Source organism: Epinephelus fuscoguttatus, linkage group LG2 (genome assembly GCF_011397635.1).
Source record: "Epinephelus fuscoguttatus linkage group LG2, E.fuscoguttatus.final_Chr_v1".
Classification (NCBI taxonomy): Eukaryota; Metazoa; Chordata; class Actinopteri; order Perciformes; family Serranidae; genus Epinephelus; species Epinephelus fuscoguttatus.
Window position 1 is genome coordinate 17,700,538 of NC_064753.1, and position 27,258 is coordinate 17,727,795.

The window sequence follows — 27,258 nt, forward strand, 5'->3', positions numbered from 1 at the left end:
GGCCTTCTTGTCCCTGCAATATTTACAGCTGACATGCTGCTGTTTTGTAGGCAATCGTAGTTAGCACTAACCTTGGAGACAAAAATATTGCATTTCCTGGGCCTGCTTTGCATAAACCCGCCCCATGTGTTGCCACTTTTTTTGTGAACCAGCCACAGTAGGAAATATTTGGTTTTCATTAATACAGCAGTGATACGGACTAAAGAGAGTCAACAGTGAACTATGAGGATATCAATGAGATATAATTACAAACACTAGCAGTGAACAGGGGTGTATCTAGCATTTGAAGACATTAGGGGCTGTGTCTGGACCTCTGTTGGGGGCTCCGTAGGATCCTCCCCTGGTACGTTTTTTGAAAACCGGGCTCTATTTTGATGAACTCTAAGACCTTCAAAGAAGAAAAACAAATTCCCAGTATGAATCAGTTGATTTTGTGCATTGGGAAATTCCCAATACCCTGTTGCAGGCCAGGTTGGGCCCGCTAACATAGGTTGAGTATCACTGCTTAACAGCATCAAAAATCAATTACCTCTGACAAATAGCTTGGATTACAAACTTGGGTTGTGTAGTTTCAAAGAGGTGGTCATTTATCAGACAAGGTAAGTCTAATGGCAGATGCTACGGAGTTATGGGAAATGTAGGAACCAGTATTTCTGGAGTTGGCCCACACTAGATAATAAAAGTCAGGACATGTCAACCTCTGCTTCTTTGATTTGAATCCTTCTTTTTAGAAGTCTCTCACAAATCCTTAACTTTATGGGAATGCAATGACAACTTGGTGGAATACCCCTTTAATTGTAATTTAATGGCCAACTAATGGACTTGGTAAGTAGCGAGCTAAAGAAGATATAGGTCGATATAGGTCTGGTTGGTTAAAATGCCTGGTTCTAGAGTGGGCTTTTTAAGAAGAGGTTTAATTGAAATTACTTCAAAGCACTGGTTCTCAACCTCGGGGCACGAGGGGTCACCAATGCATCATAGGGGTCGAAAGGCCTTCTTTATTGGTAGTAGGCCTGTATTTCTGCATGTAATTGATTTATGTGAGAAAAAAAAACCCGAAATGAAATAAAAAGTTGAGATTATTATTCAAGACATAAATTTAAAAGAAATCTCTGGGGGCGCAATGAAAACCTGAACACAAACTATAATCAAAGAACCTTCATCCTCTGCTAAACTACTTCTTCCTGCATTAGAAAAGTACCCAGTTAATACAACCACGGAGCCAAAAAAGGAGAAGGAAAATACTGAATTAAAATTGAAATAAATAAGAATAAATAACGAAATAAAAAAAAAAAAAATAATCCTACAAAAAGTTCCCACAAATATCAGGCAACCTCATATCTGATGCGATATTCACAGAAAATAATCTGCCCAGAAATGATTAGAATCACTCATTTTACACAGACCCCTTGCAGTCAGACATTTGGGTTAATTGTACAGTTTATCAGCTGGTTTGTACCCTTACTGTTATGCATTAGATATATTAAGGAATATCCATAAAATATGTCACTTAGTCAGGGGTTGTTTGGTATCCAATTTAATAGCCAGCTCTTTAATTTGATCTGCATTTTTCAACTCGGGTAGCTCATGATCATACTGTACGCTCACTGACGAGATGCAACAACATGATTCTGACATTCAATGGAATGACAGCACAAGAGTAGGTGACAGTTATACAGCATCTTTGACATGTGGTGATGAAATTTGTATTTTTCTAACCGCGAACACCTGTCAAAAATGTCATATACAATAAATACATTCACACATCTGCTGTGTGCACTGAATGGAATATGAACGCTATGCACCACTCATCCAGCAGTGGATCCCTGCGCTTCTGCATATGAGGTTTACACAGAATATGTATCAGTAGATTGTAAGGAAATGCTGTGTGACAGGTGTGACAAGTTACCGAAATCCTCTCCGTCATAAAAGATTAGGTGTAATATGTTTAATTCATTAAGGCATTTTCCTGGGTACTGTATGTAATTCTGTCATGCATGATTCAGGCAGGGATGCAAATCTGACCTTTATAGATACAAAAAAATACACACTGCATATAAGATGCCTGCAAACATCGAACATTGGATGCTGGGTGGTGGCACTGGTGCTGTGCATAAATGAATCAGTCACACTAGTTTTTACGTTGCAGTGGATTTTCCACAATCTGCAAGATGTGTGTAGACATTCCTAAAAGTAATCGGCCTGTGCCACACGCTGTCACCCCACAACCACAGGTTGGTTAATTTCTTCCAAGTTAAAGCTAGAGTACAGGACTTTAAACATATAAAAGAATGTCCATAACATTTAAGCCCTTGCAAAGGGAGTTCACACAATGCTGAGAAGACCCATCGTTGCCAGGGAAAGCTCTCTGTATTTTGCAGAATACCGCAGTTGTGGTGTCTGATTTTGCCAAGTAGGATGTGCTCCTGGATCAACATCCCACATCGCATTCCAGGTCCAACATTGTAATCAACCAGTCACAGCCCTCTGATATCATCAGTGTGCTGCTCCTGTGCTTCTGTCAATATTCATTTTGTGCTTCTTCAGAGCTGAGCTAGTTCTCCAAATGGAAGTCAGTACAAGCAAAATCCTCAGTATCAGGGTTAGCAGGGTTAGTGAGTTAGCTTGCTAACTAGGCTGACTATGCTAACAAGGAAATTTGCCGATAGACTAAAATATTGTTTGTGAACATTAAGAGTAAAGATAAGATCATTTTGCAGGTCCAAAGGAGAAGAAGTTGCAAGATTGCAGTGCTCGTGTTGATCCAGCACCATTACTGCCATGTTGACTCTGGATAATTGGTTTGTTGATCTGGAACCATCATCATTATCCTTATCCTGCATAATTTGTTGAGGTTAATCAAGGGACATCATTGCCATGTTGGTCCTGGAAAACTTGTTGATCCAGGACTATCATCACCATGTTGTCTCAGGATAAGATATTGATACAGGTCCAACATTCACATGTTGACACTAGATAGAGCTGCTTATTTTGATCCAGGATTATCATCTTCATGTTGACCCTGGATAATTTGTTGATGTTGATCTTGACCATCATTGCCATGTTGATCCTGAATAGAATTGCAGATGTTGATTTAGGACAATCACCGCTATGTCGATGTCTACATAAACAAATTATCCAGAATCAGTGATGATGATGATGATGATGATGGTCCTGGATTAACCTATTCAAATCCTTCCAGGCTCAAGATGGGAAAAGGAGGGAAAATGTGTTAATTGCAGGAAATTGCAACTGAAAAATGCTGTTATCCTTACTCATTGTAATTGAACAGTATATTCTAGGCTATTCGCATGCTTGCCTGTTAGCTTAGCCTACCTAGTTAGCAGACTAATTTAAGAGTCTTGTCTATTGGCAAGGTTACTCATTAGTATAGCCAGACTAGTTAGCAAGCTAACTCGCTAACCCTGCAGTAGCCTACAAGGTTTTTGTTCAGTGTTACTGAGGATTGTTTGTTCAACTAGAAACTTCAATTTGGAAAACTAGCTTAGCTCTGAAGAAGCACAAAGTAGGCTCATTTTAAAAGAAGCAGAGGAGCAGCACACTGATGATGTCAGAGGGCTGTGATGCAAATCCAGGAACCCAATGTCGGGTGTTCATCCAGGAGCATGTCCTATTTGGCAAAATCACATCATGCCTTTTTCATGCTTGTGCACCAGAAGCGAAGCGGTTTATGTCAACCAGCCAGAGCAGTAGGAAGAGAACGTAGCAACGGGGCAGCAGCTAGCAGTGTGGTGGAAGCTATGGCAGAAAATCCTACAAAGCGACCAAGAAAAGTTTCTGGAGTCGATGCTCCAGAGAAAAAGAAACTGCACTCAGAGGAGGGATAGGTGCTCCTGAGAGCAGGGGAAATGTGGCAACTCCCCTGCAGGCATACGGCATAGGCATGCGTAAACATGGTTTATGTAATTACTGTCACTGCCAGAGGGGGGAGACGAAAGGTCCGCACATCAGCTTTAACTCTCGTCAGAAAGGTTTGTGTTGCCAATTATCATTTGACATTTCACCTGACCTCATTGGGCAGCAAACAGACACCAAGCGCAACAGTGAGAGAGCTCATAATGTTATCAAAACTTAATAAGGAATATACAAAAACTAATATTCTTGGTTTTGTCAGGACAGAAGTGTCTTACTCACACTCTACTGTTTTGTTTTCCTCAAACATTGTTGCAGGTTTCTCATAACCGTATAGTAACAATAACTGCAAAAGAGGTAGCAGCATTGTACCATCTTGTCATTTGAAATGGAAATGTAGACTAATGGACAGTACTTGTGGAGTGATTACAAGCTCCATCACACTTTTATGACTAAGTGTCAAGATAATCTGTTGTCACTTTTTTAACAGAAAACCATTCAAGTGGGAACAAAAATCACAACCTCTGAAGAAATAATCTACTTCAATAGAAATATGAGGACTTGCCTTCCAAAACATTGATTCAGTCTCTGAAAAATAAGATTGAGGGAATGAAAGGAAAGCAGAGGAGAGGACCATAGAGTATATGCAAACACAACACACAACACACACTTGCACAGAAGCACACACATGCACAGAGTCAATCAAAGAAGAGGCAGGTTGAAAATTGTATTTCTTTAGTTTTATTCAGGCTAGAAGATAAACTGTAATCCAGCTGGTTGCCCAAATGTTCATTTTACTTTAATTTCTATTGAAAGGACATCAGATACAACAACACTGTTCCCTCCCCCACCTTTTCATTTTCATTCTTGACAAGATAAGGATAATTAGAAAAGAAAATAAGATAAAATGAAAGTTTTCATCTCTCTTTTTTTAGCCCTTATAACTTTAATGTAAAAAACCCCTGAAATCTCAAGGTACCTACTAGCTCACCTGGTACAGCAGGCGCCCCATGAACAAAGGCTGTGTCCCTGCCACAGCGGGAGGAATGTCATGCAGCAAGGGACCGTGGGTTGGAATCAAACCTGTGGCCCTTTGCTGCGTGTCATTCTCCCTCTCTCTCCCACTTTTACGCTATAGTGTTCTATCAAATAAAGGCAAAAAGACCCCCCCAAAAATCTTACATCTCGTTCCTTGGTAACTGGGCAAACGTCATCTGCTGAAGAAGATCATGTCATATGTTTGAAAGCTCTGTTTGTTCAGATAGCAATGGTCACTGTGGTGAGGTAGTTTGACCCACAACCTGAAAATTGACAATAAAAGTGAGTCAAATAGTCAAAGAGTGGACATGAAAAGATTCTCAAAGGAAACATTCATTACAGTGCAGCTGTATTTGATTGCCTTTGATTGTGCAGTGTATCTAGTAAACTGGTGACAGTGTGGTTAGTTTCAGTTGTGAAATATAATATTTGGAGAAACACAAATTCCTCGTAGAAGTATTTCCTGCACCCCTCCCCAAACCCCCACCCAGAAGAGTAAGAATCCATTATCTGGTTGTTTTGATATGCTGTTCTCACTCTCATATTTGGGCTGTCCTAACAAAAACCCTGACCCCCGTGATGGGACTTCCTCTTGGTATGGGCTGTTTGTTCAGGCTGCCCACACGAAATCACCCCATTCCAGCTCTCTATGCCACATTATGTTGTTTTGTGAAAGTGCTGCAGTATGTGACGCCATGCACTCGACTTTGACCGTATGTGTTTATGTTGGTGTGTTAGTGTGTGTCTGTGTATACATATTTGTGTGTGTGTAAGAGAGAGAGAAAGACAGATGGGTAGCTCGTAATGAGGGAGAGAGACGCCAAATGATGCAATGAATTGTTTTACTTAGAGGTATTTTTCCAAAAAGTGCGGACAGTCTTTGTCTGTCCCATTGAAAAGTCTCAGTTATGTATCCATTTTTCATGAGCACACCTCTGTTTTTGCACCTATGTTTTCTCGTGCAGCTGCTGGTTTAAGCAGCTTAAATGAAGCCTTATATTCCTCTGTGGATGGTAGGCAATAATGCACAATGTCCACCAGGAGCCTCTTTTACAGTGCTAGCTTCGTGCTCTTGTTATTGACAATGAAAAGGACATACTGCAGCACATTCCCAGCAGCGGATTCTGCAATGGCTGTCAATGCATTTGAGTTTCGTAAATGATTCAGGACCGTTTCTTGCAACAAATGAATATGCAATTGTATTTATCAGAGATGTGCTAGAGGGTGTTTCCCAAGTGAATCCAAACAGTGTGCAATTCTGAGTGGAGCACATAAAAATACCCCAGGGGGTGTACAGAACAATATCCCACACATACTGCATTGCCGAGATACGAAATATACATGATGCACAACGCCAGAGATGCCAACGCAAGCATGTTCATAAGAAACTGGGACAGGAGGAGACTGGTGGGGACAAATTAGCATAGCTAGTAGCATGTAGCAAGAGGAAGTGTCTGTATAAATGGTCAGAACAGCTTCTTGCATAATAAAGTGATTGTAGGAGTCAGATTATTCAGATCTGGTGAGGGGTTGTGCAGCGGCAATGGTTTTCCTGATCCAGGAGATAAATCATGATGAGGTACTCCTTGTGGTGTAAAACACTTTGCACTTAGGGCTCCATCCCAAAGGAATCCAAGCAGCAAAAAAGATCTAAAACTACCTTCTTAATAATGAATTTTCCAGCCCTATGTCCTGGTGGCAGTGCTTAGCAGTGTCACCTCAAAGCCAGAGAGTTTCTGGTTAAAACCCAGGTTGGGGGAGCCCCTCTGTGCGGAGCCTGATGTTCTCCTCATGTCAGCCAGAGCACCTGGAGAAAAGTGAAAAGTAGTAATTTGGTAATGATAGAGATGCCAAATGACATAGTGGTGATCATAGATCCCACTGCAAGATGTCATTTGTAACATAACAGCAACCAAAATCAAAGAATTTAACTTCATCATCAAACGTTTGGTGTGACCTGAAATAGTCATATGCCTATCAGACTGGTGAAAATAGTGGTGTCAGTCAGGATTTTGCAGCTTTAAATGAATATAGGTAGCTTTGAATTATGTTGGGCGGCACAGTGAAGAAGCCCTCCCTTGCAGAGTTTTCATGATCTTCCCGTGTCAGCGTGGGTTCTCTCCGGGTACTCTGGCTTCCTCCCACAGTCCAAAGACATGCAGGCGAGGTTAATTGGTAACTCTAGGTGTGAATGTGAGCGTGAATGGTTGTCTGTCTCTATGTGTCAGCCCTGTGATAGTCTGGTGACCTGTCCAGGGTGTACCCTGCCTCTCACCCAGTGTCAGCTGGGATAGGCTCCAGCCCCCACACGACCCTCAGGAGGATAAGCAATTGGACAAAAATGGATGGGTGGATGGATGGATGGATGGATGGATATATAATGCCCAGCTAGTTATGTTTTTTATTAAAATAATAAGGAAATGTTGATAAATAACATATTTAGCAAGTTGCAAAAATGTTGATACTGAGGGTATCAGCAAAATCTTCATTTAAAACATTCATATGTTATCTAACAAATTTGCGCTCTACAAATGGCGTAGTCAAATTAAGACCTCAATGTAAAGTTAGGTAGGTTAGCTTTAAGCGAGTGCAGTTACATAGGTTTAGGAAAGAAACATGGTGATGATATATCATACGCCTCATTTCCAAAGTTTTGTTTCATGTTATAGTACAAGGAGTTCGCCCCCTAGTGTTCAACGCAAGGAAATGCATCTCTTTACGCCGCTATGTGGAAACAAGGTGTAAAAATAATTCTGATTTCATTTGGTTTCACATGGTCCCGAACACTGGCCGCCTTTGGGAAAATCTTGTGTTTTGTGGTGTTTATACTACTTTCTTACAACTGGCTCTTGATTACTTGGATTATAAACAAATTGTGGTATGTTACTTTTCATAAGTACATGAGAACAGCCTGATTTTACTAGCAAAATGTTAACTGACAATGTATTTCAGTTGTTTTCAGTCTTGCATTACAGTATGCACTTGAAGTGACTACAGCATTATTTTTTTTATTCCCTTTTTAAATAACATCTTACTGAAATCATGATCTTTCCCTCATCTTAACCAAAGTGCTTTGTTGTTGAAACCCAAGAAAGGAGTCTGGATGCAAACCCAAAGTTCTGGTAATCAAGGTCCTGCACTATACGCCTGCCACCCTCCCCACCTGCAGTCTTCCAAAGCCCACAGGTTACATGAATGTAGTCTTTGTTACCTGAAAGAAACGTTGTCACTGAGCATAATCCAGGCAGCCATTAAGTTTCCAAAACAACCTAATTAAGCAGTTTAATAACATACAGTTGCAATTTCTAGAAGACAGGGTTGCATTTCTGACTACATCCAAAGCAACAGGCATTTTGTAATTCCCCTTGAATGTTGCAGGCCCCTCTCATTCTGTGCGTGAGCTCTGCAAACTTGCTGGCGCCTGATCAAAGGAACATGTGGCAAGATAGTGTAGTGGTATCCTGAGAAAAGGGAAGGGCTCACACAGATGAGGTTGCAACATGATAAGAGCAAATCCATTACATATGTAAATACTTCGCTTTGGGCAGCAAAATGTTACGTCTGATCATCGATAAGCAGAAGATCTGTAGGGAGGGCTGTAAAGGACCTCAAGACAAATATTTCCGCTTACAGCAAGCTGCGTTCACTTTACCAGCAAACCCATGTAAAGCAACAACCATTTTGCAGCTGCAAGCTTGCAACCTAATTGAGGAAACAGATCAAGTGAAGTGAAGCAGGACTGATTAGATCTTCCAGCGTTCTCAGTGGCAAGACGTCATTGAATACACAATACCCCCGCGGGAACAGGAGCCATGGGTGTAATGCTGCTGATGCTGAAAATGGAAAAACACGAGGAAACACCTTTTTCGGTGTTTGAAGTTGTCACTCATGACCAAATGAGGGCTCTGTATCGTGAATGGCCTTTGGCTTAAATTTCTGGCATTACCAGTAAAGCAGGATGATAGCAGGCCATTACAGTATCACTGCCTGCGCGGTGATGAATTTGAAAGGGGTCGGACCTTGGGGATCTGTGATGAGTACAAGCAGATTGTGGAGGTTGTTATGCCTGTCATCACTGACCTATCATCATCTACTAAGGCTGTGCTGTCCCTCTATAACATCCATCACATCTCTGCTTGGCCATGATCACAGTGTAATCTATGTAGCACCTTCGGCAAGTTGTGAAGATGATAAACACGAAATAATAAATTGAATACAATAAATAAAGTGAATAAATAAGACAAACTCCCAATTCTCCCGTAACCTTTTCCTTCACTTTGAAAAATATTATTACAAAATGACATCCCTGCTCCTATCTTCTTTACCTTCTTTTTTTTCTTCCCCCGTGCACCAGATAGTTTAGTTGATCTGACATTTATTTCACTCTTGCAGAGCATAATCATAAGTTTGTGGTGACACTGATGACAAGGTGACAACATTCAGCTTCAGTAATTTGCTCACCCTCCCCACCCCTGTCCCATTTTAGCCACAGTGTGTGTATTGGTTCATGGCGAGGTCACGTCACGAGGGAGTGTTTGTGCTCAAATTATAATTATTATTTGTGTTTAATCAGACTTTTTGTCGGGGGCACTTTGCCTCGCTAATCCACATGCTGCATGTGAAGGAGCTTAATTAAGCTTTTACTAAATGCATACATCTTTATTTAATAGTTTTTACTATCTCTCAGGCGTTTTGTTTGTTTTTTTAATATTAATTTGCTACATTTACAGATGTAATGTTAAAACCACAAGTCCTAAACGTGTTAACGCGCTCTCTATCCTGGACAGTGACAAAGTTCTCTGATACATTTGTTAGACTTTCTCACATATCAATAAAAAGACTACTGACAAATACTCGAACCCCTCCACCCTAATTTAACCAGCTGGCTTACACTGAGACAGACCTAAAAGACATGACTTGAGACCTCCATTCTTCACTCCAGCAGGTTTATGTGAGGATAATTGAATTTAGTAGAAAGAGAGAATAGGGACTAGTCTGTGAGCCGACATTGCCAAAAAGCCCACCTCCAGACTTGAGGTCTAATTTCTGCAGAGCCTACTGTGTAGAGATTCTGTGGCACAATATCAAGGCCACAGGTAATTCATCTTCTGGCTCTAGCTCTGCTTTGCGACCTAATTAAATGAATAAAGATGTGAAGAAATCTTCATTTCCGTAGGGATAAACACATTGCTGCATGGGATAGGTAAGAGGAAAGGCTGGCTTTGTAAAGGAAGAATAGATGCAGATGAGAAACCACTGGCTGGGAGATAGTGAATGGCTGAAGACATTTGAATAGTGAGAGGCGAAAAACTGTGCTCTGATTTACATGCAGCTGCAGTTGCTGGCTCATTTGTTTTGATAACACCTCATCCTGCGCACACTTTGTGCAGAGCTGACTCCACCATATATATCTGAGTTAACAAACATTTCACTTCTTGTGTTAACACTCCACATCGAAAGCGATGGGCGTTATACGAGACAAAGAAGCAGCTTGTGTCATAGGCACCAGACACACTCGAGTGCACTGCCTGACAGTTTAAATACCGCCTGCCTCATCACTGAAACATCTGGCTTGTATTTGGTGTTGGCTGCAAAAAAAGCACCCACTCTTATAACTTAGTTCCCTCACTTTCCCCACTCATCAATTCTAAGGAGTATGCAAATGGACAATTCCTCCAGCATCCCTAGGAGTCCACACGGTTACAACAACATGGCAATAAATTCTCATTAAGGCTTTCCTTCCTTGAAAGGCAGAAATTGAAGTTGGGATATTCGTGTTTATAGTCCCAGGCAATTCGAACAAATGAGGAGATCTTGTGGAGGGAAGATGGGCTTCTAGCCTTAATCGGGTCCCCGCAAAAGCCCCCCGCTCCCACACCCACTCACCCACCCACAACTCCACTGGCTCCATGGGGAGTGTCAATGATGAAGTCAGTCACGGGGAGCGACGGCCCTGCACCACTGTGCTCAGCCTCTCTCCCCTCTGACAGGCCCATATTTCACCAGACTCATTCTCCAACCTCCACTGTCACCGTTTCCTGTGCTGTCAGGGGGACGACTCCCATCATCAGATCGGTGATTTCACAGGCTGGTGGCAGCAGCACTCCCTCGCTGTAGCTGACTAACACGGCCCCGCTCCAGACAGCTGGGTGACCCCTCCTTAGTAGCTGGCTGGATGCTCTGATTCCTCTCATCATGCACATGTAAAGATGATCTAGGGTGGGATTTTGTCACTGCATGATGCCAATAGTCACTGTTAAAGGAACAGTTCAACATTTTGCGGAATACACTTATTTGCTGTCATTTGGGGGTTAGATAAGAAGATTGATACCACTGTCATATCTGTCCAGTAAATATGAAGATACAGCCGGCAACTTGTTAGCTTAGCTTAGCATGAAGACTGGAATTAGGGAGAAACAGCTAGCCTGGCTCTGAAATAAAGCCAACATGGAAGTACCAAAAACTGCAGTTCTTTGAATGGCCACTTGAGGCTGGCACCAGAAGCCAGTCGATCCCAAAATGCCCAACTTTACAGCAGAAATAACCATATTTACAGCTTGGTACAAAAAATATTTTGGCCTCTATAGCTATTTCCCTCTTCATGACAACTGTAGGAGGGCTGATTTCTTTATGTAACCACCCATTTACATTTTATTAAGACTTGTGCATAACTGAGTGACAGACTGTCACTCAAAGCAGCGTCCTCGGGTTCTCAGTTGGATCAACCCCATGCTTCTCTACAGTGCAAACTTCTCACCCAAATATGGTCACTTCTGGCTCCAAAAAAACAAGATGGCCATGCTGAACTCAAGGCTTCAGAACAGGTGTCCACTAGTCTCACTCACCAGACCTTTCTCAAGAAAAGAAACGTCTGGCTGGGTTGACTCTCACTTTAAGATTGGAGAAAAAAACACCCCGGCTGCTTGTATTTCTTTCAACTAATTATAATCGTTCTGGGCGGTGCCACAGCAACGGTGCGCTTGCAAAAATATTGCCGGGGGGAAACAGGTTTTGGTGTAACACGCCCACAAAAATATCGCCTACAGGACGTGAACCATGGCAGAAAAATGGCTACATCCCCGCAAGATCAAACACCGCAAAAGTTAGTAAAGGATGTGTTGAAAACGGTTGAAAACTGCTACACAACCGGAGGTGGTAGGGCGGGACTTCAGCGGGTGGCTCGTTCCGCCCAATGAGAGGCTGATTTATGCAGTGAACTTCCACCCACTCAGACTAGGTGTCCACAAACCAATGGGTGACGTCATGGTAGCTATGTCCATTGCTTTTACAGTCTATGGCTGGGAACAGCAATTTGCCAGGCAGTTTGCCAGGCAACCAGCAGAGACTCCAGGAAGTCACTGTGTTGGCTAAGAAATAGTCCGACATTAAGTATAATTCCTTGTAAAATTGTACCTTGTTTTTTAACAAGATGTATGGTGTTACTTAGATAGCTTTGGAGGTACTTGTAGGCAGGTTCTGTTTCCTTTGCAAAGAGCCGGGCTAGCGATTTCCCCTGCTGAGCTTACTGGCTGCCAGTTGTAGCCACATTTAGAGAGTGGGCAAAAATGAGTGTGGCATCGATCTTCTCATCTAACCCTAGCACTTTCCAAAATGTCAAACTGTTTCTTTAAGAGTAACATAAACACCTATCAGTGTTCAGCATTGCAGTGTAATCATAAAGCTTAGTATGGAGACAGAGGGCATTTAAGTCCGTCCCCCACTGGAGGGTAAAACAGTTCATTGCTCTCCATCGAGGTGCCTCACTGTCACTTAAACTTGTTAGCAAACAACAGAAAAAAGCTGAGAAGTTGCTGCATGGTGAGATGCAGTAGGCCATACTAACAGGGTAAAGAACCCAGAGCTAAGTTTACATAAGCTGCTCAACAGAAAAACAGAGCCTTTTAAGCAATAAGACAAGAGGCATCAGCAGGAAGAATGAGAAGAGGATCCTGACAGCATGCTGTGAGCAGCAAGCATTTTGCTAATTTGGCCAGACACTCTGTAATGCCTGGGTTTGATCTTTGTTAGGTTAGATTGTGATCTTCCTTAATGATTCGATCAAATAGTTGTAAACATCGAAGTATTGCACTTTTGGCCATTCAGTAGGATCATTTCTCTTCAGTAAGGACAGGAAGGAAAAGGGACACTGAGACAGGCCAACAATATTGTGTTTGTCAGTTTAACGTTTCCAATCAGATGAAATGCTGAAATTGAGTGATTTGGCATTTAGTTAGCGTTTGTGGCCTTGATTGCATAACGTGGCGCCGACTGTACCTGCCAGTGTGGTTTTCCCTCTTGAGTGGCGAAAATGAGAGGATGTGCCCTATCAGCTGCCCTCTTAAATGATGAAAATGAGCGGATGTGCCCTTTTGGCTGCCCTCTTGTCCCCATGTCATGCAGTAGGTGCCCTTTTTTCCTTTTCGCCCCTGCCCTTCAAACATCCTGAGTCCGTCACTGCCCTGGATAGGTCGCCAGACTATCACAGGGCTGACACATAGAAACAGACAACCATTCACAGGTAACATTCACATCTACAATCAGTTTAGAGTCACCAATTAACCTGCATGTATGTGGACTGTGGGAGGCAACCGGAGAACCCGAAAAAATCCCATGCTGGCACAGGGAGAACATGCAAACTCCGCACAGAAGGACTCCCCCGCCCTGGGTTCACACCAGGAACCATCTTGCTTTAAGGTGACACTGCTAACTACTGCACCACCATGCTGCCAAACATAATTCAAAGCTACCTATATTCATTTAAAGCTGCAAAATCCTGACTGACACCACTATTTTCACTAGCCTGACATGTACACGACTATTTCAGGTCACACTGAACGTTTGATGATCAAAGTGAAATTCTTTGGTTTTGATTGTTGTTATGTTACAAATGACATCTTACAGTGGGATCTATGATCACACAAAGGTAGAGAGTTTTCTTTGAGTCACCAGCTTCCAGGCCATAATTAACAGCAATTGCTTTACAGAGATGCAAATGGCCGATTTTGCAAAGAATTATGAGCATGATTATTTTGCTCCCTTTTAGTTTATATTCTATTTTAAGCCAGCCTGATCATTAACTTCCCAATTTGCAAAACCTCAGGCTGCAGATGCACATTCACAGAGGCAGAGGTAAATGACTCACTCCCAGACATTGATTCCAGTCTTTTTCTTGAGGTCATTTGGTAAACTCAGTCCAAACATTTGTTTCGGATTCTTGTCATGTGCTTATCATTAGTCTCAGTCAACTTTGTCTCCCGTAGACCAAAAAAGAAAGTCTAAACAGGTAGCCTATTGAATGACAAAATGCCCAGTTACATAGAGAGAGTACTTCCTACCTAGCCTTCTTCATTCTGTTACATTTCACCCACAAGCAGTCTTAGTGGATCCATGACCTCAGAAAACAGTGATATAGGACATATGTTGAGTTGTGGTACCCCAGCACCATGAACACATGTGTGATACACAAACATAAATGTACGTCTTTGTCGAGATAGTAACGTGTGTGTGTGTGTGTGTGTGTGTGTGTGTGTGTGTTTAACAGCATGAAAGGGCACTCTATCTCCATCTCTCCTGAGGAATTTAAACAAAAAGGCCCTCTGTGCTTCGTCAACTTTAGGTCATACTGTGCCCTTTATGTGCCCCCCCCCCCCCCAACCCCTCTGTTCTTTCCTGTTGGTATGACTGATAATGAGGAAGAGTTGCGTATCAGAGAAGTCTTGTTAGTGTAAATGTAGCATTGAGAGGAGTCGTAAATACCTTCGTCGTCATGCACTTTATAGATTCTCACAAGAAATAACTTGCCTTTTCTCCTCCAGTCATGCAGCAGTTGGCTTCTGATCGAAACACCAGGTCTAAGAATCAAAGCTGTTTCAATCTTTTATATGAACAGTGGAGGAAATGACCATGTGTAAATGAAAGGGGTCAACCGTGACCTAATTTCATGTAACTTTACGTTAAGCAGTACATTATTTGTGGGGTGCTAATTTGTTCATGTGAACCATCGTATGAGGATACGTTGAAATAATTTGCTGACATGTATGTCAATTCATAGGGTGATAATGTTGCTGTAGTGCTTTTTTTAAACTGAAATGAATCATCTGTGCTGATGTAAAATACTCATTAACAAGATGAAAGTTGCCTTATTTGTCAAAATGAGGAGGTTTCGGAACACCAAAGCAAGAAACCCTGTGTACATAAATGTTGTGAAATGCAGGCCAGCTGAACACAAGACAGAGTGCCTTCAGACTTTTGCTTTCTTAACCCCCAGATGCCTCCCACCTTTTGCTTTACTGTGTCACAAACAAGCCACTGCAGCACTCCCAACACAGGTAGGGGCTATAAAGGATCTTGCTCAAGAGTACTTTATTGGCTTGTATGGGAATCACAAACTAGATTAAAGTCTGGCCTTTTGGTCGTGACACGGTCTCAACAACCAACAGCTCACTGTAAACTGGGATTTAGGACAGATCTGCATTTTCTTTGTTCCAGCCAGAGTAAAACGATGAGAGGATGTTGGATGTTTTTCCGCCCGTGTTTTACAAGTGGACAAAATTTCATTTAAAAAGGGAAAGCATCTGTGCAGTGTTGATTTGTTATGAATCAATGCCTATATTCTGTCCCTGACAACCACTTCTGTTTACCTGAAGGTGCAAGTCTTTGCTGTCACCACTTGTCACGAGAGATTTTCAATGTGTATGGCAATTACAGTGTTTGCTTGTGGCTGCTGGTGGGTCCTCTGGGTATCTATATCGCTGTATAATTTCATCCCCCTCTCTGCAGAGTAATTCTATCACTCTCACAACACAGGGAGAGGGAGACAGTGGGGAAGAGGACGTCCACAGAAAAATCCATTTAAAGTGTATTTTGAATCCAATCTATGATGGTCACCTGCTCACAGGAGAAATTGTGTTTGCCCTTGTGTAAGTTGTAAAAAACAACCATTTTTGGTCAATCAAGTAGTATCAATCATCTCAGATTCCTTATGCACTTGTGCAGACTTTATAAATAGATCAACGGCAAGACAAAATTTAGGTCATATAGTGCCCCCAGTGGACAGTCAGTGTGACTATGAGACGGCCACAGAGAACCAATACTACCACCTGAAGGCAGAGAATGTGCCTCCTATTTTTAATTTCCCATTTCAACAGTGTTTAAATGTGGCTGCAGTACCATTTGCTGTGTGTAATGTATTGGAAACAATTTAAAATCACATTTTAATGATTGAGTACAATGTCTTGATTAAATGGGGCAAATATAACAAAATACTCAAATGAGAAACAAAGAGGCTCTGTGCAAAGCAGCCTCCTTGAGTAATAATGTAATGAATTCTTTGCAGTCTGTTGATGTAACACTTAACAGCTTGTCTCAAGATTTTATGTGAACAATAAAGGTGTTTGATACACTAAGATCCCTGATCTCAACCTAAGTGTAAAGGTGATAACTGTCAAGCGGCTAAAATTTATTCACAGTACCTTCATATAGACACAATTTGTTGTGGGGAAAAAAATAAACAAGACTCCTATCTAATATCTTTTAGCAACAATAAATTAAACAAAATGTGGAGAGTGATATGTCCATCCATCAGAACACCTTAAAAGGTCCAGTGTGTAGGATTTAGTGGCATCTAGCAGTGAGGTTGCAGAACTGAAACTTCTCCAGTGTGCCAAATGTGTAGGGGAACTACAGTGGCCGACACAAAAACGCAAGTGGCCCTGTCTAGAGCCACTGTTTGATTGTAGATTAGGGGCTACTGTAGAAGAACATGGCTGAGTCCGTGGACGAGAATCCACTCAATATGTAGATACTAACAGCTCATCCTAAGGGGCAAAACACATACTGCGTCATTAACTGCCAGGAAAATTCAAGGTTGGGTGCTATAGACGCTCTTCTTGTGCCTACTCTGTGCCAACTTTCAAGGGCGCAAAGGCAAGTTGCGCTGAGGTTTCTAAGCGACCGTAACCGGCACCGTATCATAGCCTGCTTACCAGAAATCCTAACTACAGAGCCAGGCGTTGTTTTGTAGTGTTTAATAGACCAATAATATTGTCTGTGGGAAAGATGTAAAGCTCTGGGTAGTGTTGCACTGAAATGATCAACCTCTTCTCCATATTTACCAGACTGATATTTAGGGAAGAAGGCAAAGGTATCTGCCAGGTGTGTGAGAAGGAATAAAACAGTCCAACACGTTCTGGGTTTCCCTCATAACTTTAGTAAAGTCTGAACACAGTTCAGTCACTCCAAGCTCGTCTGTCTCTCTGTTTCCCAGCCACAAAAACTACCAGCTGCCTGAACAGCACCAACTGGTGGAAATTATGTTTACATCACACGATTTCACTCCTACAGTAGCGCTACTGTTGTTAGCCCTGTTTATTGAGTTAGCACTGTTAACTGCCACTGCTAGCGGCCGGCTCAGCCACATCCATGTTGAGAGCTGTGTGCAGACAATCCCGCCCCAGATGCTGAATCACTAAATCTGCTGTGTTAGCCTCTCCAAACAACAGATGAAACTGAAACAATGGTTGTTTCATGTTGTTGTATTTAACAGATATTCTTCACTTTAGGATCAGGAGTAAAATGAGGATGGTGGTATCGTTACCAGAGGTCACAGAGAATCTGCAGTTGTAAAACCCCAGCTTGGTGGGAGGAGTGAGTGAGTGATAATCTGCCATTCACTACCAATTGTCCTTGAGGTGCCTTTGAGCAAGGTTTTTTTTTTTTTTTTTACCGATGCATGCTCCAGTAGAGCTGTATAACAGGTCCCCAGCAACTCCAAATGGCCATGTGTATAACTGTGCAGATCACTATTAACACAGAGCTCAGAATAACACCCACAGCTCGATATGTGTTGGTATGGGTGGGTCGTGATTACCTCGATTTGTAAAGAGTTCCGTGATGGGGAGGGAGAGTGAGAAGGTGGAGGGGAGGGGGTGACACAAAGAAAGAGAGGCTGAGAAAAAGACAGAAGGAGGAAATAGAGGGGACTATCATAAATGCAGACTATGATCTGTGAAGGATGAATGAAGGTAATCTGTACATGTTGGAGCTTTTTATTTCATACTAAAACCATTAGCGCCTCTCTGTGGCTGAATTGCTGCACTACAGGAGAAAAGCTGGCTTAAATTGACATCCAGATATTTCACTTGTTTTTTGCTTAGTTTACATGGACACATTAACACTGATGAAATTCTTTTGTGATGTAAATCTGATGTTTTCAGTGTAAGGGAGATGCGTCAACAGGGAGCTTCAAGTATATCAAAGACAGCTTCAAGTAAATTTTCTATTTCTACTGAAATCCAGCTGGAGTCTTGCAATAATACTGTTACTTATTGTGTACAGACAGATTCCATTTCAACATTACAACATTCTCTTTCAAATCACAGTGCAACCACTGCAAAACTGCATAGAAATATGATCAAATTATGTTGAGGTCACATAAAGTAGCATGAGTTAAATGAAAGTTACATTACATCGGATCTTTGGTTCACCTTTGGATTTAAGATACCAGAAAAACCAAAGTAACTTTACATCCTGAACAGTTTATCATTCTAACAGTACATTGGTTAATAAATAAGATAATACTAAACTACTAAATTTTCATCACAAAAGAAGTTATTGTACATCAAAAATGATCTTTTGCTCTCTTGTAAAAATTGCTAAAACTGCAGGTCAACACGAGTACATCAGCACACAGCTCTCATGGAGCCACTAAAGTAAAATACACATTCAAAACTAGTTTCATTTAAACCTCCAAAACAGAAAAAAACATATGAAATTATATAAAACACTACAAACAATCAGCATGCCCTTTAATACAAAAACCAGCTACCCACAGATGATCAGAGCTGTAAAATTTCTTAAAATCACTGACAATTCAGCCGAATTAGTGATTTGTTCTAAATCTAACAACTGGATATGTTCAAATATGAACAGTTTTTTTACTTGATAATCAAAAATATTGTGGGAAATGGTGAAATCTTCCTAATCCTGTTGCTCAGACTTTGGCATAACTGTCACATCATCTCTTCGACACCTCTGTCTTAAAGAGGCTACATCTGGTTGTCGTTATATTGCGGGCTAGAGTACTGATCCTGCATGGCTCCAGCAGCTGCACCCATGGCTGCCTGCTGGGCCGCTGCCTGGACATGAGGGTTCTTCCAGGCTCCTGTGGCCCATTCCTCCTGAGCTTTGGACATGCTGGCCCCACTGCCACGGTAGTAATTATGGATCTGTAGGCAGAGGTGGATCACGAGTTATTATCAGCAAGCCTTCATGTGCGGAAGGTAAGTGGTTTTAATTACTTTAGTTAATGTTAACACACAGATTTTCAGTTACACAACTGCATTCCCTAATCCATAAATTTGTATGGGAAATTTAGTTATTTTTTTATACAGCAAATGTTTAAATGGGATTCTAGCATTTATCATTTTAACCCTACCAATGCTGCTTTGTTGATATGACAGAAAATTAATCAATCTCAAATCCTGGATTGACAAAGGCCTGTAACATAGTTTTCTACCATAGTAAAAGAAATAATCTGTAACTTAAGGTAAGAGACATCATTAAATATATATCCCAATAACATTGAGCCATTTCCTTTTGTAGAAGTTAAATTCTTACCCTGGTGAGGGCGATGAAGGACAGTGAGGCCACTGCAGTGAACATTATAGTAGGGACCAACATGATGAGCGCAACCAAAATATTATAGCTGAAGTAGGAGATGGTGGCCAACCAACCGCTGAAAAAGGACAACACAATTTCATTAAAAAAAAAAAAAAGACGATTAATTTTAGATTATGAACACAACATGAATCGTAATCATCTGTTATTGGATTGTCTGGTGTTCCTCATCATGATACCACCACCGAACATCTGGATGTTAAATGCCAGTGATTTTTGTGGACTATAACTACTGCCATATAAAGTTTAAAAGTTTTATGGCTCATACATGAGAATATCCAATTGCACATGCTGACATTTATAAACTTTATGGAGGCTGTCATAATATTAATTTCTGATCATCAGCCTGAGTGAGGTGACATTTTGAGGATCTCTTTAACGGCCTCTCAAAATCTAATAACAGGACGATCATAAAAGTTATATGAGGGCAATTTCTGATGTTCCATCACTGTCGTGTTACTGAAAGCAGCGAACAAAGTTAAAAAAAAAACAAAAAAAACAGATGATGGGACTCATCACTTGAGCTTGAAATGTTTCACTCATGGGTAGATTTTGTTGTTTTATTAAAACAACTTCTTATTCTTCATGTTAATGAGCGCATAACAGTGAATGAATCACTTCTAAATGCTTGCAGAAATATCTCAACTCAATAATGGTTCTGGTGCTTGAGATGCATTAGACTGGCTTCCTCTGAGAATGAGTCACTGTACCTTAATGTAATGGCACTCATTTTTATTTTCCCATACTTTAGTATTTTTTTTCCAAATGAGTGAAGATTCAACATAAAAAGAAATCCTTTGAATGAAGGATTGATAAACACGCAAAAACTCTGATTCAGAATTCTTTACTCTGTGCTGTGAATAAAATGTAAGTCATTAAAAAAAAACAGAAATGTTTTCTATGCATTTTCACTCTCTGTCTCTTACCACACTCCCCATCCAGGGATGCCTATGCATTGGATGATGCTGATGCCAACTTGAGCCATGAACACAAAAAAGAACTGCATGAAGTTGAAGGAGCTATCAGTCCTACGAAAAAACAAAGTGATAAAAACATATTTACATGTGCATACAAAATATATCACCACTATATGTCTAATCTGTTGTATGCTGTATCTATGTGATGAAGGCACTGCAGCCCACAGACTGATACACATTAGGTCATTCCAAACTCTGCACCATGAGGACTATTTCACACAGGCTTCGTCCTTCATCGTGGCTCTACAGGCTGCCACTCAGGAATCCACACACTGATCGTTTCCAGGTTTATTCACTGCCAGTCATGATGAAACTATTCGATCACATGCCTTTATAACCGTGGTATCACTTCTCCCACATCTGCCTTTCTGTAGTGATAACAACACAGCCACGGACGGCCTTGTCGGAAGAGTTTGGAAATTACGCTGCCCTTCAGTGAATGGATAGAGAGGATGTTCTGGGTGCCCGTCTGTCTCCAGGGGGAATGATTGGATCATTTATCTCTGCTGCCACTCAACACTTTCAGAGAATGGAGGGAAAATTTGCTTAAAGCCACCACCCATAATGGACCATTGCCCTTGACAAGTATACATTACTGTACTGTTAACTGCGGACTGTGAAACAGTGTCATGGTACAGTATGAAGAAATTACTCAAACATTTGCTCCCAATGAGGTCATCAACTGCAAAATACAGAGAGATCTTTTTTGCGTCTTCCCATTAAATGTTTCCTAAAATATAATCACCTTTTATAAATTACTTAAATCGGACTAGTAAGTGAAATATGAGCAAATATGAATATCCCCATCACTACTAGTTTCCCACCTACTCTTTAGTCACACTTGATTAAACTAGATTTTGAAAACAGAATTCAGACACACACTATAAAGATACAACCACAGGCTCATTGACAAGGGTTACAGACATCTACCCCATTTTTTTATTTTGACTTATTTCTTAGTTTTCTTTGAATTTTATTCAGTATCTTTTTTTAAATAATTGTTTCACTTCTTTTCTCTGTTGGTCAGTGGCGCCCTCACTACCCTCAGCCCCCGGCAAAAGCAATTGGAGACCATCGTTAGTGTCTTTCAGACGCTGTGGTATTTTTAAAGCTAGCGCAATGGTAGCGGTGTGACTAACTAACTAAACAACATTAGGCAAGGAAAGGGGGCTAAATAGCACCTCAATTTTGTTGAGGGAAAAAACTGGCATGACCATTTTCAAAGGGGTCCATTGAACTCTCATCTCAAGATATCTGAATGAAAATGGATTCTATGGGTACTCAAGACTTGAGAAGGCTTGTTAAATGTTATGTTCCTTACAATACATGTACAACACAATAAAGCTGTATAGTTATATTTTTAAAGACAAGGACAACCAGCCCAGTAAGAACAAATGTATTCCTTTAAACAGGATTGCTGTGGAACGCAAAAATATTAACTGTACTAGTAAGAAACCAAAGTTTATCAGTAAGCCGAACTACCCTTTATACTTCGACAGCATAATTGAATTCCTAAAAAAATCAGTCATGGCTTTTAGTTTTGGTGTGCCATCCCAAGATTTTCAGTGGCCCCATCTGACCACCCCTATGAAAAATTTTTGGGGCCACAGCTGCTGTTGGTAAGACAATACACTTCTCTCTGTACTGTAAATTTGTGGTACAAGACATATACTGTTTATTACAACAGTATGATTATATTTGTTGTGAATGGTTGTGTTTTACAAATTTCAGTTGTTAAAAGTACAATAAAAACAGTGTTTAAAATGTTTCCTACATGACATTGGAAGAGAGTATCCTGTGGTTTGTGTACTGATCTATCAAAGCTGTTCATATTTTTTAGTGTGTGGATATGTAAAGGAGGGAGGAAACCCCAAAAGCTCTATCAAAGGGCTACAGCAATGATCACAGTAGTACTATTACTTCTATTATATTTTTTATAGAGCGTGCCAAATGGGGCCACTGAAAATCTTTGGATGGCACACCAAAACCAAAAGCCATCACTTAATTTCAGGACTTCGATTATGCCGTTGAAGTATATAGGCTAGTTGAAAGCTATGCCAATATGGAGATTCTTTGGTTTCTGATGTTTCAGATGTGCATAAACTAACACTGGTACAGTCGCCATTTTGAGTTCCACAGCAATCCTTTTAGTGTGTTGTGTATCCATATATACACGTTAGGCAAACCATTGTTTGCCAAATAGCCTGGCTGTCCTTTTCCTTAAAAAGACAAATATACCGCTTTAATTAGAAAGAGTACACTGATTGTAAGGAACAAAACATTTACTGGAAACAAGCCTTCTCAAGTTTACACAGCTTCTTAGACACAGTGATATCAGCCTCTCTATTTAGGCAACCCCCCCGGACCCCTCTTGTGTGTCAGCCAGGAATAATCTGTCACTGAGTGTTACTTGTGTCACTGCAGCACTGACTAAACAATATTTTCAATGTCAGTACTTTGTGTTTGACTCACTTGAAGGCCTTGTAGATGGCCCTGAACCAACAGACATAAGAGCAGGGAGTGAACATGATGAGCCAGATGATGGCCAGTCCAAAGTTGGTGACGCCACCTCCAGCAAACATCCAGGCAAAGCAGCCGATGAGATTCACCACAAGAGTAGCAGTATTCACTGTAAGACCAAAACATAAAACACGCTGTGTTTTAGGTGCAAATGAAATATCTCTCTGGTACACAGACACACACATGCAGAAAAGTGTTTGAAAAAAGACTGATGTGTTATTATGAAGGCAGCCAGCATTAACATAATGTGAAATATATAATTGCAATGCTTGACTCACAAGATGGCTTGTGTTCCCTGAATAGCCTTTTTGCTGGCGTCCTTTTCTATTAATTCTCAGTAATGTTATGAGGCTACAGTACTCCCCGCTTAAGTTGCACTTAGTTCTAATTGGAGCTCTGTGCTTTGGTCCCATCTTTCTTCTGTAAACCAGCAAAGGCGGCCAATCAGCTTCAAATTTTGGTCTATGGAGAAAATGCAGAGTGCTGACAGCCATTAAGGAACACAGCTAAGTGTCTTAAATAAACAGAGAAAACACTGCTGGCTGCAAATGGTCTTCACACATGAGATGAGACAGAAAATGCTCCAAACAGGAAAGATGAACAAAAAAATTGCAAGCTGAATAACACTCAAATATGCAAGTGATGTACATGCCATGCATAGAGACAACTGGTGCACAGGGAAAAGAATAACAGCACATCCAGAAGCAGATTGGGAGTTTAAAATACCTGCTTAAGTTTATCGTTTACTACAAAAGACGACACCTGCAGAAAGAACAGAGTTGCAATGATAGATACAGTAGTTGAGAGGTTGTGTAGAAATTAAGTGGAAAACATATTTTGTGTGGGCAAGGCAAACAAAATCAAAATCAGGCTGTGGTTTACAGCAGGTACACAGGGGAGGAGAGCCACTTCTGTTTTTTCCAATTTGCCCAAAAATCACTTGCAACCTTGCATCAACACACCAGCTTCACCTTTATTTTCATTATCTTCACGTCACTCTACTGTACATTGGCTTATTTCCAGACTCCTAACTGCCGCTGTCACTGCACCTATGTAAATGTTGCAGCAGCTCTGAGCTATCTCACCTCCCTGCTCTCGTCTCCCTCGCATGCTTTCATGGACGGGCAGGGAGCCTCCAGACCAGAGCAATATCACAAACATCATTGTACTGCTTGTTTATGGTGCAATAAACTTTGATGAAAGTGCTTCTGGCAAAAATTGTTTAACACAATTTCAATGTTAACTACTCTGCTCAAACCAAGGCCATCTGGTCAGCGCTATGACTCATTAGCAAATAAACCAGTCAGGATAACACAGCCACAGCCAATAAAAAGAATATATTTTTGGAGCAAAGGGACCCTTGTAAACCATTGCCCTTCTGTTACATAGTTCTTATTACGAGCGAACCACAGAGGAGAAGACAGTTTATAGGACCTCCTGGAAAATTCTGGCTTCTGTTGTTACACTGACGTGTCAGGTAGCCTCCGCAGGAAGAAAAGTTTCATAGTTGGAAATCAAGCTGCAAAGTTTACACAGTAATGTAACTTAATGTGCTGGAAACCACTCTGTTAACAATACGACATCACTTAAAGCCACTCACACATCCACAGGTGGTACATTTTCTTGCACATGCTGCGGTGCTGTTCAGGGATCTCATCAAAGTCCTGGTAGAAGCACGGCTTGATTGGGATGAATCCAGGCAGCGGGGGGAAGTTGGGCTCTGAGACAAATCATTTCACAACAGTTAGACAGAGCAGCATATGGAGATTATTTCCCAGTGTAGCTGTAACTTTATGATTACTGACCTGCCATGTGGATAAGGTGGATTCACTGCACAGATTTACACCTTGTTGAGTCTTGAGCCTGTGAAGTAGGAGGAAACTGGAGTTTAGGACTGACTCATAGGTGCTGACTTATATTTGATGCCTTTGCATAACCAATGTGATGATTTGCAATTATTTTCATATGTGTGTCATAGGTGTGTGAGCATTACACCTTAGAATAACATATTAACAGGAGGAAGCCGTTTAACAGAGGGTGCTATAAGCTAAGCGTCGCCGTCCAGACGCTGTGCCGGGGGATTTAATGTGTGAGCCCTCCAGGCACCGGCTCAATAGTGGTGATAAGATTTTAACCACTGAATCCTTCCGGTTTTAGGGATACAACACAGAAAACGCTCACACACACACACACACACACACACACACACACACACACACACCAGGACAGCCCGGGCACACACGGCATTTGCAATCACACGCAACTCTGCTCCTTTGGATGAAATGAAGCAGTAATATCGGCTGTACATGTGCGGAGACAGAGAGCTGGTCATCATAGCCAGGAATTACGGATCCACAGGAAACGTAATCTTCTTACCTCCTCCAGAGAGCACAGCTCCTCTGTTAAAGTGCACAGTCTCCGCTGGAAGCTACAGCTGCGGGTTGAATTAAATAACACTGCCAATGATGCCTGCAAGCAAACTGTTTTACTATTATAATACTGTCGTGTGTAGGCTACACTAAGACCGGAGCGATAAATCCTAACTATCCTGACCATCCACCAATCACCGTGCGTAATTCCGCTGTCACTTTGATTCAGACCAATAGGCAGATGACTTTAATCCTTGACGTTGTGTTGTTGAGCCAATCAGTGTTCAGCTCTCTGTCCATGGTGCTGAACCTGTCCCACTGACGGAGGTAAACACTGTGGCGTTTAAATGCAAACTACCTGCTTCACTGTTTCTCCAACAGGATCAGAACCACATTGCATTCACACTTAGTCTGAATTGATGTAGCCACACATGTTATCACACTACCGTGCTGTTTTGTAGTTGCATTTTTTCTTTCACACTGGGATGTCCAGAGTCGAATATTCATACTTTACAATGGCAAAAGAACAGACAATGTGTAACATGTATATGCAGTGACGGACTGGGACCAAAAAGTGGCCCTGGCATTTTTGACACAGAGGCCCCATGGCGGCGCATCGGCCAGCCAGGGGTGAAAAATTTTCATATTATTTTACAAAAAAATATGCATTTTTACGTCATTTTAGATCATCAGTTCCTTATTTGTGAAAGAACAGGCGTGGTGTCTCATATCCCCCCTCCCACATATTACTGGGTACTATGATTGATGATTTTACGCATACTAACATAAAAAACACAACCACTGGCAGAACGTTTCAGAGCGCCACAGAGACACAGACTGTTCCACAACTACCATAGAAACTCACACACTCCCTCACTGCCTTGATGCACAGTAGAAGAGGAGATATACAGACACAGTCATTATGAATGCTAAAATTGATTAGTGGCTTGCATGGGAGCATGTGGAAAGCTAACATATGATGAGTGCAGAAATTCAGAGCACACACCACGCAATCAACTCACTACAATTGCACTTGTACAGTAGACAACAATGCACAGCACACAAGATAATAAGGCAGCAGCAGAACCCCCATAAATTCAGGCACGTTCAAAGGCCAGACTAATAACCTCAGTTAATAATACTAGCTCTATGTCTACCAAAACACAAAAATCTGAAATCAAACACCACACAATTTCATCCTAAAGGCTTAGCCTACTTCCACCATTAACCAAAGGCGCCCCCTCTTGGACAGAATACAGCACAACCAAATTATAACAACAGAAACATAGCACAGCTTTCCTTTTTCTCTCTCTCTTTTTCTCCCCTCCACCCGTCTTTTCGTGCCTCAATCCATTTTTTTCTTGTTGTGATGTTGTCGTTGACGTTGAGTGCATTACCCATCATTCATTTGTCACTTGTCAGATGTCAAATGTCATTACTTAATAATCTCGAGAAAATGCTTGATGACCAAAAACACTTTATATTACCGGTAGCCCCATTTCACTCATATTTATTTAAAATTATATTTAGGCTACTACTTATATGTATATTGTGGCCGATAAAAATGTTTTGGGCCGCCAAGAGAAGATTTATTTATTTATTTTTATTTTTTTTTATTATTATTTATTTATTTATTTAATTATTTATTTATTTTTTGCCTGGCGGCCATTGTGGCATTTGCCCAAATGCCAGATGGCCAGTCCGTCACTGTGTATATGGTAGATTAAGGTTGCAGCGATATACCGGTTTCATGGTACACCGTGATACAAAAGCTGATGGTTACCGTACCGTGTAAATTTGCTTAT

General features: G+C 41.2%; 1 protein-coding gene across 1 annotated transcript; it reads right to left on the reverse strand.

Annotated features, from left to right (window-relative positions):
* Positions 1-17,815: 17,815 nt before the first annotated feature.
* Positions 17,816-25,603, reverse strand: scamp5b (secretory carrier membrane protein 5b). The gene is made up of 7 exons (XM_049599942.1): positions 25,461-25,603; positions 24,890-24,947; positions 24,685-24,804; positions 23,037-23,193; positions 20,514-20,615; positions 19,528-19,645; positions 17,816-19,136 (listed from the first exon to the last, which is right to left on the reverse strand). Exons 2-7 carry the CDS (start codon positions 24,894-24,896, stop codon positions 18,957-18,959), a joined length of 684 nt encoding a protein of 227 aa, XP_049455899.1. The 5' UTR covers positions 24,897-24,947; positions 25,461-25,603; the 3' UTR covers positions 17,816-18,956.
* Between the last annotated feature and the right edge of the window lie 1,655 nt (positions 25,604-27,258).

Bases quoted from the DNA above. Each gene is read 5' to 3' on its own strand.
- scamp5b (XM_049599942.1), bottom strand. The intron at 23,194-24,684 runs GTGAGTGGCTTT...TTGGTCTTACAG, and splicing joins AATGTACCACCTGTGGATGT to TGAATACTGCTACTCTTGTG. The intron at 19,137-19,527 runs GTAAGAATTTAA...CTCTGCCTACAG, and splicing joins CCTTCATCGCCCTCACCAGG to ATCCATAATTACTACCGTGG.